The sequence below is a fragment of the Centrocercus urophasianus genome, unplaced genomic scaffold (genome assembly GCF_019232065.1).
Source record: "Centrocercus urophasianus isolate 14NV4802_14NV808 unplaced genomic scaffold, USGS_Curo_1.0 seq_34, whole genome shotgun sequence".
NCBI lineage: Eukaryota > Metazoa > Chordata > Aves > Galliformes > Phasianidae > Centrocercus > Centrocercus urophasianus.
The window spans coordinates 7,072,267-7,086,108 of NW_024884911.1; the positions used below are offsets into that span (position 1 = coordinate 7,072,267).

At 43.1% G+C, this 13,842-nt stretch overlaps 1 protein-coding gene across 1 annotated transcript; it reads left to right on the forward strand.

Moving 5' to 3' along the window:
• The first annotated feature begins 102 nt into the window (after positions 1–102).
• On the forward strand, positions 103–13,842 carry MORN5 (MORN repeat containing 5). The gene is made up of 6 exons (XM_042831017.1): positions 103–149; positions 218–365; positions 442–553; positions 1,010–1,141; positions 12,549–12,664; positions 13,671–13,842. The coding sequence occupies exons 1-5, from the start codon at positions 103–105 to the stop codon at positions 12,626–12,628; spliced, it is 519 nt and encodes a 172-aa protein (XP_042686951.1). The 3' UTR covers positions 12,629–12,664; positions 13,671–13,842.

A 13,842-nucleotide genomic window follows, 5' to 3' on the forward strand; every position in this document is an offset into this window, starting at 1 on the left:
AGGAGGGCGGGACCGCGCCTGCGGCGGCGCGGCGGGGGGCGGAGCTCGGCTGCTCACCCCGGCGGCGTCGTTGCCATGACGACCGCGCCGCGCAGCGCCGCCATGGAGGTGACGGGCAGCCGCTTCTGCGGCGACACCGAGCGCGGCAGGTGGGACCGGCGGGGGGAGTCGGGACGGCGCGGGGAGAGCGGTTCCGACCGCCCCTTTTCTCCCGCAGGATGGAGGGACGGGGCTCCTACACGCTGCCCACCGGCACCGAGTACCGCGGCGAGCTGCGGGACGGCGCGTTCCACGGGCGGGGCGAGCTGCTGTTCCCCGGCGGCGGCACCTTCCGCGCGGTGTGGCACCGCGGGCTGCCCGTGGAGGTAGGGCAGGCGGCACCGGGGGTCGCGGCCCGGGAGCCGCCGGCTCTCACCGGGCACCCCGGGACGTGCCTCGCAGGGGAAGTTCACTTTTGCAGACGGCCTCGAATACGCGGCCGAAAGGTGGGATTACTGCGACGGCTACGACAGGAGGTTCTACAGCGAGATCCGCTCGGGGCTCAGAGCCGCAGGTAGCGACGTGCGGGGCCGCCCGGCACGAGGAGGCGGGGCCGGCCGAGGCCGTTAGTGCGCGTCCCGAGCGTGCGGCTGGGGGGTGCGGCCTGGCGCAGCGCCGAGAGCCGAACGGAGCGCGGTGTGCGGCCGCGGCGCGCGGGATTCGTCCCCGGCGCTGCCGTGCTCGGCTGGGGCCGCCGTGCCCTGCTGGCTCCGTGGCGGAGTCGCGGCACGGGGAGATGGGCGAGATCTTCTTACCCCGATCTTTCCGTGCATTTCTCCTTTTTCTCCGTCAGCAAAATTGTCAGAACTTTTTTATAAAACTCGTTGTAAAGCGACGATGTTGTTTTTGTGGCAAACGCCAAGGAGATGTAATATTTCATAGTTATTTTGAGCGAAGTCACAAATGCAGGTGGGGGGGGGAAAACAGCCAAAATAGAGCAAACCCTTTCTGGTTGTTGTTTCTAATTTAGGCATTTCTCAGCTTACCAATCTGGATCCTCCTCGAAAAATCCCAGCAGGATGTTACGACTGTGGTGATGGATTCTATAATCCTGAAACCAGAATTGTCACTGACTATGAGCTGGGATTTCTCAGAAATGCAGGTATGAGAACTTCTTTGGCACTGTAAACCCCAGTCATACACTTGTAGCTTTTAGGACAGGTGGTTAAAGCAGAGACTTTCAAAAGTGCTTTGGTTCTGTTATCGCCAAGCTAAAATATTTCTTAAATCTTTATTCTTCTCAGCTATTTATGTATCCCCAGAGTGGTACTGGTCACGTTTTGTAAAATTACAGTGAAATAATTGTATTCCCACTTAGTAATTTAATCTCAGGAAAATCCTCAATCTCCTCCATTATGATCTCAGGGAAAGGAATGGCAGTGAGGTGTGCAGCATTCCTCTGGACAGCTGGCAGGCTGTGTTGTGACCCAGCACAGGGCTTTAGCATCTGCTTGTCTTCAAGTGTGAGAACAGCCCCTTTTACTTAAATGGGCTTTAGGGCTCATACGTTGCTAAATAGGAAACTGTCTTCTCACATTCTAGAGCTGTGTTTTGAGACAAACCTGACAAAGACTGGGTCTCATAGATCAGTCCCCAAGTTAATAAACCTTGATGAAAATCACTTCTCATGAAGTCAAAAGGGAATCATTACAGATAATATGCAAACAGAAGAATCCCCAACAGCTGACACCAGGGTAACTCAAAAAGATAATCTGACCTGAAACAAGTGCTTTGTGTTCTGGTTATTTAAACTCTGTGTTTATCACCCTTTTCAGTACAGATATATATATATATATATAAATTTTTTTATTTTTAAACAAAAATGCTTTTCAAAGGAACCACCCCCCTCATTTTTTTCTTTTCTTTTCCAAATATCCAAATTACAAGACCTGGTGTTTCTAGAAGACAGAATGCTGCATTTTCAGCATGCCACAGTTGAACAATTTTGTTGCTTGGAAACTCCCTTTTTCAGAAATTTTACTATTTGTTGAAAAAAATTCTGCTCAGCTCTACTTTCAAGAGCTTTTGTGAGTGTGCACTATGATGTCGGAGGAGGGAAGTGAAGGGGGGAAGCTGAATGAATTGGAGATACCATCTGCTATAAAATATACCCTATGATACATGGCCTGTTTTATAAACGTTGAATAAAAACTGATCTAGATTATTACAAATGGCATTGATCCAAAATACTGGAATGCAGTGGGCCTACTGATGAGGAAGATAAGCAACATGCTTTCCAAAAACACAGGAACCTACACAGATTAGTACAGGAGGGAACGCCTTGGAATTCAATTTATTGTTTTTTAATCTGTTCTTTGAACTCATTGTCCTTGATGACAATTATCTCAAACCCTACGAATTATATCAATCAATATTCACTGCCCAGAGCGGCGCAGCGTGCGGTCGGACAGCATTGCTGGAGATGTGCTTTGTGTGACCATTCCCTGCAAAGCCGGGACACAAAGTTAACCTTGTTGATGTGAGTGTGAAGAAGGAATGTGTCATGTAGGCCAGACCCTTCCTCTTAAGAACATGAACACAATTGAAAAACCCAGCACTTGTTCAACATCAGAGGAACACTTTCTGCCCCGGGAGAGATGATTCAGGGCACAAGGCCACTGTAGTTAAAAAAAAAAAAAAAAACTAAAAAAGCCCAGCTGTAAGCAGAAGAAACTGAGGAAGAGGCTGGAATGACAGGGAACAGATCCAGAATTACTCCATTATAGGTTGGGCAGGAAGGAGCAGGAAAACCTCCAGGCTTCCAGCCAAGTCTTGAAAGCATCAAAAGCAGATGGTAGGAAGCATTCAGGAAGTTCTTACAACAGCTTGACAGGTTTACCAAAACGACACTATCTTCCTCAGGTCTGGAAGCAGGCATAAAGAATACTCCAGTTCTCACCTTTCACCCTGGCCCTATTATGAAGCAATTTCTGATTGTTTCTTGGCCGTTTGGGAAACAGAGCAAGGAAGCATACTGCCTTGGCACTGACTTTCCTGCCAAACTGGCAGCACCCAGCTATCATTCCAGAAGACTGGAAAAAAAATAGTCTCCATTTACAATTGCAGAGTTTGCTTCCACCACTTCTTTGTCAAGATGAGTGTTCATAGAATACCGTAGAGACTCCTATTGAATTTGGCAAGCTTTGCATTTCGCTAGCACGGAGGTCTGATCCTCATTTACTTAAAGAGCTCTTACTGTAAAGCAGAGCAAAGGCCCATCGTGAAGATATAATCAGGCCCAGAGAATGAAATGACAGCAGCAGTTTTGTTATACTCTAGCAAAGTTTTCCAAATTCTCATTGCAGTCTTGCAGTTATTACTCCATCCCCAAACCTCTGTTTCCTTGGGGATGCTCAAATTTCTCTTCATTCTTCGTATGATCTTCAATCTTTCTTTTTTTTCTCTAGTATTGCGAAGTACACAAAATTAGGCACATAAATAAGAATAATAATACTGGTTTGTAAGGAGATACACTGTTTGTTTTGAATAGGCACTGGGACAGGACTCCTGTTTCAGTCAGTGTTCTTTTTTTTTTTTTTCCTCTCCCAGAAATTGGTCTCCTGGCACCTCTGTAAGAGGGTTGAGTCAACAGAAAGAGAGGTGGATTTCCCAATTTTTCAGGGGGAAGTAGGAAATATATGATGTTATGTTCAACGCAAAGCAGGTTGATAAAAGAAGAGAAATGATTCAAGTTTTAGGACCCCTGAATATTGGAGAGGCCCATCATTTTCAAAGAGAAAATACTGTCAGAAATAGAAATCTTGTTCTCCGGAGGGAAGCACGATAGGAGATCGCCTGGGTCACCTCTCTTCTGATGAAAAGCAAAGATACTTCTGATGAAAATTGCCCCGTTTCTCCTGCAGCTCTCCTGATGCTGCGTTAAATAGTATGAAACACACTTTTGCTCTTTGCAATATGAGAAAATTTGTGCTTCTACTTCTGCGTTCCATTTTCAGGTTAAATTAGTACGAGTGCAGTGCGTAGGGTGGCAGCTTTCTGCACTGCAGTCAGTATTACCTGAAACACGTGCATCTCTTTGTATGAGACCAAGAATAGGAAGACACAAAGCCTGCCTTTATTCTATAACTCAGTCAGGTCGCTGAACTAACATGCATGTTACTAAGAGCAGGATTAGGCCCAAAAAGCCAAGGCAAGTGCCCACTAAGAGAAAAGGTTTTGGTGCTGCTGCAGTCCCAAGCCAGCCAGCAATCAGCCTAGGATTTCTAGAAGCCTGAACATCTCGTAGAAAGCAACAGGAAAAGACCTGCTTGAGGAATCATTAAAAGCTGAAAAGATCAAGACTCAAGAATATTATTTCATTCTAGTTTTAACAAGGCTGGTTTTAGACCATCCAGTTTTCCTTGGTTTTGAGGGTGACCCAACTCCACAGGCAAGATTGGAACACCTTGTAATTCTAAGCCTTAGTAATCATGGACTTAGAGTTACCTCCCACCATTAATGTGGGATGGAGGCCTGAAAGGATTTAAAAGCAATTTTTTCAAATTCAGCAGAGATGTTTTCACCCATATCAGGCTTATCCAAGTGTGAAAGTCCACGAGATAAATCTGCTACATTTAGGCTTCTTTGACTGAAATCTGCTGCGACCTGCACCTGGTGCTGCCTGAGAAATGGAGACTTTGACTTGTGTGGAACAACCATAACCCCTCAGTAATTGCACTGGGCAATATTTCTGTACCTACCCTCATGCACCCCGAAGAGCACACGCACGTCTGTGTGCCTTTCTCATAAGCTACTGGAGAACTGGGCGCAGGGTAAGGACCTGGCAGTTTTTCAGGCCTGGAGTATTTCTGGAGAAAGACAGCAAGTGTAACTTGGAGTTGAGTGCAGTGCAGGGAAAAAAGGAAAAAATAAAAATGAAAAAAAGGCTGGAGTTGGGGAGCACACATTGATGTTTCTTCGCTGCTCTTCTTTGAAATCACCACCCTGATGATGGAGGCAGTGGATGAGCGCTCTGATTCCAGGCTAGTCCCCAATCATTGCCTAAGAATGTAGGAGCTGTTTTGGCAGATGCCCCTATTGCTAAGGAGAGGAAAGCCCCAGCAACACACACACAAGGGATACAGTATTTTTGTTCACATGAATTTAGCTTCCCATCGATTTAAATGTCTACTTACAACACAGGACCATTTAATCTTTTGTACATTTGTTTCTTTTTTATTTGACTTAAGACACTGAATTTAGATGAGGTTTGGTTCCTACATATTGAAACTCTTAAAAGCTCTTCAAATAATTGTTCTTTGGATACTTGTTAAGCTAAAGAAATCAGTTTTGATCGGCAGTAAAAGTTCATGCTATTTTAAGTGCAATGCTATAGCTATTTTCTGTTGTATATTTAATCATTTTGAATTATATGTCATGTAAAAGATTTTAGCTCTGGGGCATTTGCCAGATGGCTGATTCTGCATTTCACACAACAAAAGAAATAATGTTTGTGTAAAGCTCTTAAAAATAGTTGGTAATCAGTATATTCTACAACGAATAGGATCCAGACCTGTTTGAAGAAAAAAAAAAGAAAAAAGCACACAAAAAAACAGCTTTTGCAGAAATTAATTTACAGAATTTGGTCTCTACCTCTGAGCTCTGAACAAAACAAATGATGTCCATTATTTGCTGATTTTTTTTTAACATTTGATAAGTTAACTGAATTGTAAATTTTATGTATTTTTATGTTAAATGGCAATTATTGCAATCCATTCATCTTTTTCCTTTGCTTTGGCTCACAAACTTATTTCTGAAAAAAGGAGTTTGTAAAATAGAGAGCCTATGCTACTCCCAATTTACAGCCATAGAGCATATGAATATGAGAAGCCATTTGCCTTTCTTGCAACAACCAAAGCTCACATCCTTTCTGCATTCTCCCCTGACTACTGCTGACTCCTCTTTCTGGCCTCTTTTATTCAAATTCCTCCAAAATACCTTTGCAAAAGTATTTTGTCTCTCTGCCACGGAACTCAGCTTGCTTTCTTTACCCACAACACTGCACACAAGTCCATACAAATTCACCTTTTGGTCTTGTCTCCTCCACCTCCTGTGTACCTTTTTCCCTTGCAGCTGGTCCCAGGGCAGTTTTGCTGCTCACACTGGTATAAATCCTCCATTCCCCAGTACATACTGTCCTGGCACATTCTCAATTCTCTGATACCAAAAGTCTTGAAAAATATTATGCTGAGAGGAAGGTTAGAAATTTTGCTGCAGCTCTTTAACGTGGATGTCCAAGTCTCTTGTCTACCTATTGCTATTTTTACACAAGTAGCTTTTGTCCTGATGTGAGGCATGCAGACCTAAGTAACGCTCAGTGCTCAACAAGTCAGTTGTTTAGGGACCTAAACGTTAGGAGTGATTGTTTGAATACTGATGCAGAATGCATATTTATTATGTCTTGCTCTGTATCAAAGTCTGTTCAGGTGATGGATGTGCTTGGAGACCACTCATCCATTTAACCAAGAATATATTTTTATATTAAATTTGGCTTAAGTGCTTTAGTATAAAACATACATAGATTAGACGTAAACCATATTGGTTCATGCTACAACCAGCAATGTAATACTAATAGTGGCATCATGGCACAAGTTACTACAGCAATTTCAGTAGCTGTAGCTTTTGCAGATACACCATTCCTTGTGGTTTGCTGGTCTTAAAACACTTATCATTTTGGAAACCATGAAAGTTTCGGTTCCAAACAGTGGCATGCCAAGAAAAACAACTTTGTTTGTGCGCTAGCCATCCGTTGTGAACCTGCTGGGCAGGTCATTCACAAGTCCTATAGGCACTCACATTCAGCCATACCGCTCACGTGCAAACAAGTTTTACAAGAGATGGAAAGTTCATTTTTGGGCCATTTTGGAATTACAGTAATTAAATGTAAGTGGAAGGGTGAGAATTTGTGGGTGGAAGCAAAAGTTAATTGAAAACATGTTTTCGTTTTCTTGCCAGCCTTGATGTTGGTGAGGTCAGGCGCAGTAAGGAAAGCAGTGCTAGGGACCACAGGGGCAGTGGAAATGAAAGGGGTGTGCCAGGCTGAATCCACGGCTGAGATGCTATCACATACGGCTGTGATTGTGCAGTGGAAGAACATGATAAACTGCACTGCGGGTGACGGGAGGAGTCAGGCATGCGAAAGAATTAACCGATACTGTTGTTTACAACGGTGTGTGTGTGTGTGCTTGGCCCTCTACAAACAGAGAGGAAGCTCAGCTCTAGTTCAAGGATGGCCTATTGTAAACATGTGCTCTGATAAACCCTGCTCATGGGAAGCTGCTCAGACACCTGGCTGTGTCTCACAGCCGCAGGCATGTGAGCCCCTAATGGAGGGACAATTTGGGGCACAGCTGCTCCCTCCTGGCTCCTATGGCAGCAAGAGTGAGCAAAGGGATGATGTGTGCTCATGCCTGTTCCCAGTTCTCCATCATGCAGAGGTGGGAACCAAGGATCTGAATTTTGGCACACATCAAGCCTTCGGTGTAGACAGAGCCTTTAAGACACCAGAGCCACGTGCAGCTGCACAGTGCAGCATGAAGACCTAACACAGAGTTAGGTCTTCAAAGTTTTTTTTATATAAAAAGTTTTATATACAAAGTTTTTTTTATATATATATTTATATTTTTATATATAAAGCGCCTATCACCTGATTGATAAACATTCTTTGGAACCATTTTGATGACAGGGGTAAGAACAGGAGTCAGCCTGTCAGAACCTCAGCATTTCTGTTTCCAACCAATTGAAAAAAAAATTAAAATAAAAGCCACAAGACTTTGCTGCCAGCCTGGCATGCTGGCGTTTAATACTGCTACTCCATCAGGGTTGGAGGGAGACTTATTGTGAATGGCAACAGTTTGCACTGTGATTTCTCCAGCTGCGCTGCAGAACAGCACAGGCATCACAGCAGGGCAGTGGGATGTGAAGGCTCAGACCCGTTACCAGTCAAAATGTCTCACCAAAGCTATGAAAGGCTTTTTGGGATGGACAGTGTAGCTGTTTCCCTCTATAAGCCACCAAGTTCCAATTTCAGTGTGGTGCATCGTTCTACATACATCCAGGTGGTTTCCTGAGAAAGCACAAGTTAGAGAGCAAATCCTGAAGCCTACAAGATGACACTGCTGTTTGCTGGCAGTCACACAATGTGGCTTACAGAGCCTCAAGACATCTCTCACAGCTGAAGTTTCCATAAGCAACACAGAAAAGCAATAGCTAGAATCAAGTCATTCTAAACCTTGCAATATACATTTAACTAGGAAGGTTAAATACACCTAAATTACAGTGTAATTTCAAGTCATCTCTCAGAAACACCCTGAAGCAAGCCCCAGCTTTTCGGCTTTTTCTAATCACGCTTCTGAGAAACACACGGAGCGTGCAGTTGGGAAGTCACTCTGGCCCCTACTACACTGCTTTCAGACTGAACGTGGAAAAGTAGGCAGATGCTTCAGACACGTTCACTGACTGAGCTCACCATGGAATATACCTTCCAGCATTTTTGACAGAATTTACTGTCACATGGACCTTTCCCTAAATTCAGTCAAAACAAGGAAGAGACCTGCAAAGCAACAATTGTTAAGAAGGACTGATACAAGAGGTGCTACTTACAGAGCAAAGTAGGGCCAAAACGCTCAGCTGGGTCTTAATTATATCAAAATGCTCCATCGCAACTGATGCACAGGCACCTCGATCACAGCAGATCCCTGTGCCTTACACCCCAGTCAGCACTCCAGTGGGGAACAGACACTGCTTTGGGGATTAGTCATGCAGGTGGCTACCAGGATTGGCTCCATATGCTTTGAGTCTGCTTAATGAAAACAGCTTGAATTAATTACTTAAATTAAAAAGGAGCAACCTCAGGTTGGACTGGCTGAGGATCTGGTCTACAGTATTCAAAATCTGTGTTGTGGGTTGTAGAAAACTGATCTTATTTTTGATTGAGACATACGGAAATAATTTGTGACATTCAGTCAATAGTTACATGTATTCTAGCAGTTCATCCATTAACGTCCAACTTTATCTTTCTCTGCTTCAAGATTTCAATTCAATGCTGTGATAAGGGTCGTTATATTTCACTAACTTCAGAGTAAATAACTTGTTGATGTTTACCACCTGAACACAGATAGAAGGGATAGCTGTAACCTTTTCAGCCAAGTCTTTCTTCTTTACCTTCAAATTTAACCATCAGTCCTGTTTCAGCAAAGTGTGTTCCCTGAATGTATATTCTACTGAGGACAATCTTACAAAACAACAAAAAAAGGATAAGCTTCTGAAGATAAATACGCTGACACAAAATTCAAAACACAACACGAAAAACCCCACACCTCCTAATTGTGCACAGGCTGATAATTTACCACTGATTAAAGAGTTTGTATTTTTTTCAAATCTTTTTTAGAGGGAAAATTACTTCTGAAGGTGAAGATGTGCTTAGACAATCATATTAACATATTCAAACAATTGTAATTTGCAAAATAGTAATTACAACTCACTATCTGCTAGCATTAATCAAACTTCAAGGTTTAATTCCATTTTAAATATTGATGAAATGTGATTCTCCAATCTAACCCTGGTGTTGCAGGGTTATGGAAGCAGCCAGTGACAGAAAAAGAGGAACGTGTAGTTAACAAGCAGCTGCCACAAAGAAGGATCGGCATCTGTGATTTAAATTGTTAGCTGCACAGTCAGGTAGAGTGTAAAAAGGGTAGTCAAGAGGCTGTTAAGTCCATTGCTGCCAATTACTAACAATCAGGGAGGAGCTTTAAGACTTGTTCAGTACAATAAACCCAGTTTGTCTTGTTTCAGGGGTTACTACTGAAGAGGTTGCAGCTGCACTGATTCAAATAGCCCTAAAACTACAGTAATTATCAACCAGTCTTCTTTAGTGTAGCAAAAGTATGTTTTACCATAGCTTAACTCTTTACATTCTAATATTTCTCTGCCACTTCTCCCATAGCTGGCCCCAGAGCCATTCTGATGTCTGCTTTTGTGGTTCTAGCTGTGCTGGATCGGTGCTTTCCTTTCCCTTACCTACCCCGAGTTGTACAGCACTCTCGGGTTGGATGGCAGTGCTAGGATTTGCTTTAGAATATATTTCTTTAATATTTAGTCCTTACACCTATTATTCATTTTCATACATAAAGTTGACATCCATATAGCCCATTCAGTTTTTGCAGCTGATTATTTTAATATTGCATGGGATCTGATCACAGCATAAACACTGCGAGGCTGGGGAGGCTGAAGGCACAGCACAGTCTGCCTGTGCAACGAAAACAGTGCTGAAGGAAGCTAGGCAAACCAAGGCTGTGCTGGAAACACAAAGCCAGGTGTAGCATCTGCCTTTCTCAGCGCCTGTAGCCTCGATGCTGTTACGTGACCACAACAGATTTCTCACTAGGAAGGTGGGCTGATTATTTCTAGTACTCAAGTGAACCACTTACATCATTACCCAAATATGAGCTAGATAGCAGTGATGTGTAGCATGTTTAAGGTTTGTTTATTCCTTCGCCATGACAGAAATAGACAAAGTTTCATTTCTATGCCATTACCACAAGCTCAGACAAAGTATTTTTTTTATTCGGGGAGATCTCAGCTAAAACCACAGCTACCCGCACTGGACAATGTCTGTCATAGCCTGGGCTCACGTGATCGCCTCATTACAGAGCCAGAACACCTAGTGCATAGAACAAAAGCCAGCAGTTGATTACGGCTTTGATGTTGTTTTTAAGAAAGCTGAAGGACCACATTTGCATTCCTGCTGCAGCCATCTATGGAAGCTCTGCCCACGTCAGGATTGTGTGGTCTGCGAGTGATGTTCAGCGCTCATCTTTTAAATTTTCCTTTTAGCATATTTTTCCAGGATTTATTTTCTCCTGATTTACGTCTGAACAAGAAATATGCCATTAATAGGGTCAGTCAGCATCAGCAGCCCTTCGTCAGAGAGCAGATGCTGTGCAGGGAGCAGAATGCAGGGAAACTGCTTGGGAAACATCCCAAGATCCACAGGCCTTTCTGAGCAGGGTCGTCAGGGAGGTGCTGCCCTTCAGGCAAGGGACGAATGCTTTGGCACATGCTTTAGTTCAGCCTGCTTTGATCAGGATGCCAGCAGAGCTCCCTGGGAGCAGCATCTTGTGAGAAGTGAAACCTGCACTCAGCTCACGTGTACAGAAAGGAGAAAAGGAAGGGGGGCAGCATGGAAAGGAAAGGGGAAAAGGGAAAAGGGGAAGGGGAACAAAAAGGAAAGGAGCAAAGCTGACCATTCAAAACCCACTAGAACAATGAGTAAGATTTAAGTACATGATTGAGGACTCTTGTACACAAACCTAATTTGTCACACACTCCTCTGTTCACTTCTTAGATTAGCACAGCTCACTCCTTTTACATTTCAAATGCTACTACATCACTTTAACCCAAAGGTACAAGTCAAAGATTTCCATGAGAATTTGACTCCTTCCAAGGAAGAGGCTTCATCCTTGATCTGTTCTGCCCTCACCCAGCAGGGCTCTTAAATGTGGAGGAGGTGGGATCCTGTGCTACACCAAGAGATGTTCTCAGCCCCAGCACCACAGCCTCTGCTAGGAACCATCTCTGTATTTTTTATGTAATAACGGCTGTTATAAATCCTTAACACTGAGGTGAAAAGCACACATCACACACATCACCATGAGAATTTGTTAAGACAGCGGTAAATGCAAGCAGCAGCTCTAAAAATAAATACAGTTATTCTATTTTCCTTTTTCCAAGGCTTCCTGGTCTACTGCACAGATCTGTTTTCCCCTAAACAAACACGAGGAAATGCTGTAGAACAGTTTTTGAAGACAGGACTGTTGAAGTCCCTGGAATTAAGACACCACAGCTTACATTTGCCAAGTGACTTGTTCATAATCATACACAACATTTCTATTCTACCTCTGCAGGACAGCTGTTCTTTCCTACATTGTCTTTCCACACTGTTGTGCTCTGAGAATGTGGCAGACATGAATCCTAACAAGGAACACAAGATGGTCTAACATATCTCAGTACTGTATCAGCTTAGTGACACCAATCACAACTTACATTTCAAAAGCAGCCCCATCAGAACAAGTGGAGAAGAACTCAGGCTTTGACTGTTGATTTTTCTGTGCCTTCACTTTCCATGAACTGACAAGCAACACAGACCTGGTATTCAAAAAAATGCCTGTCTTCATTTCTGATCCTTTCAACAAATCCTGCATGTGGCCGTAAAAAATCAATATGTGTTTATACACATACGTATGTGTAAATCTCACCTCCACCCAAGTTAACCTTATCAAACAGCTGAGTAATGAGAATCATTCCCGCAGAGCCCAAATCTCCCGCACTGACAAATTCCAACACAACAGCACACGACCATTTTTAGAAACAAAAATACGTTCTGAGAGATGCCAGTGGCTCGGAGTGGGGTTTGTTCTCAAGGGAAAAATTGTTTGAGCAGGACCCCAATAATTCAAAGAGCGGGTGTGCAACGGTGACGTTTGGTGATCTCTTTCTGTTCCTTTCAGATGATGAGGAGCACGAGTGGATCACCCGGACCTGCCGCAAAGCTGAGGACGGAGCACCGGGGCAGAAACCTGGCCCATGAAAGCTGGTTTTGCTAGACAGTAACATTCCAAAGCAGGTGATGTGATTGACAATACGTCTGATTTGTCACTGCTCTTACATCACCCTGTCCCTCTACAGGAATATCATCTTTTTGTCATCTCCGTCAGCATAAACAAAAATGGAAATAATCACTTAATCAGTCATGCTGAGAAAAAAAGCCATGAAAGAGAGCAGACTGCTCTCACAGCAATATTCCTGAGAGGTGTGTGCAGTACATACACACGTCATTAAGCCTGAAAACAATTTGTTAAAAAGAGTGCCTCAGATTCAGTGTTGAAGTCATTCAAATCCATCTTAATCAACATTATTTTCCCAGATTTCAGTTAGCTGTCCTGGTGAATTCCTTTCCTCTCTTTTTGCTCAGTACTTTGATATTGATTGATCATTGTAATAATGTACACCAGAGGTATTCTTTAATGACTGGTTTGCTAACTAGGAAATTATATCCATTTACTACGAACATTTGTTGAACTCTCCTGAAGCCGGAATTTAACAAAATAATAAAAGAGGAGAACTGGGTGGGTTGCTGCTTGATTAGTAAGCCAGAAAGTATTTAAAAAATAAAATAAAATGGAATTACATCATTTTCTGGATGTAAGTGCCAGCACTTCTACTTGCATTAACTTTATTTATTACACAAATAAGACATTTACAAAGCACAACATTAAAAGTATGTAACAAAACAGACATTGGTTTTACAAAAAAGTGCTTACAATTTAGTTTTAATTTTTAAAATAAATTAGTCTTGACTGTCCACTCGTTCAGAGAATTTCTTAACCATTGTAGCCAAGACATGCATAATTGCAACATGCTACAACAAAATGATTGGCTGACGAAACAAAACCAATGTTTCTATAGTTGGCATCCTACAGATGTATCACTGATAGCAGGGCAGGATTGAATCCTGCTCCCTGTCCAACCAGTGAGTTGTGTAAGCACCTTTAGCTGGGCGTGGGGGTTAACCAGCATGAGCCAAAATAAAAAAGAATTGGTAATCATCCCGTAAACCATTCCTATTTCAGACCCTCACCGTATTCAGTTACCTTATTCAACTCAAGTGAAAAGCCTCTTGCTGCCTGTCTTCACTGCATTTTTGTCTGCAAAAGTTTTTGGAAATAGCAACTGCAGAAGTTTATTACGTGGAGTCTACGTTGTTGCACCAGAACCCATTTGGCAATTACTGAATAAACTAAG

Coding starts and splice junctions, on each gene's coding strand:
- MORN5 (XM_042831017.1), top strand. CDS start 103: ATGGAGGTGACGGGCAGCCGCTTCTGCGGCGACACCGAGCGCGGCAG. Junction 366..441: donor ACCGCGGGCTGCCCGTGGAG/GTAGGGCAGGCG, acceptor CGTGCCTCGCAG/GGGAAGTTCACTTTTGCAGA. Junction 554..1,009: donor CTCGGGGCTCAGAGCCGCAG/GTAGCGACGTGC, acceptor TTTCTAATTTAG/GCATTTCTCAGCTTACCAAT.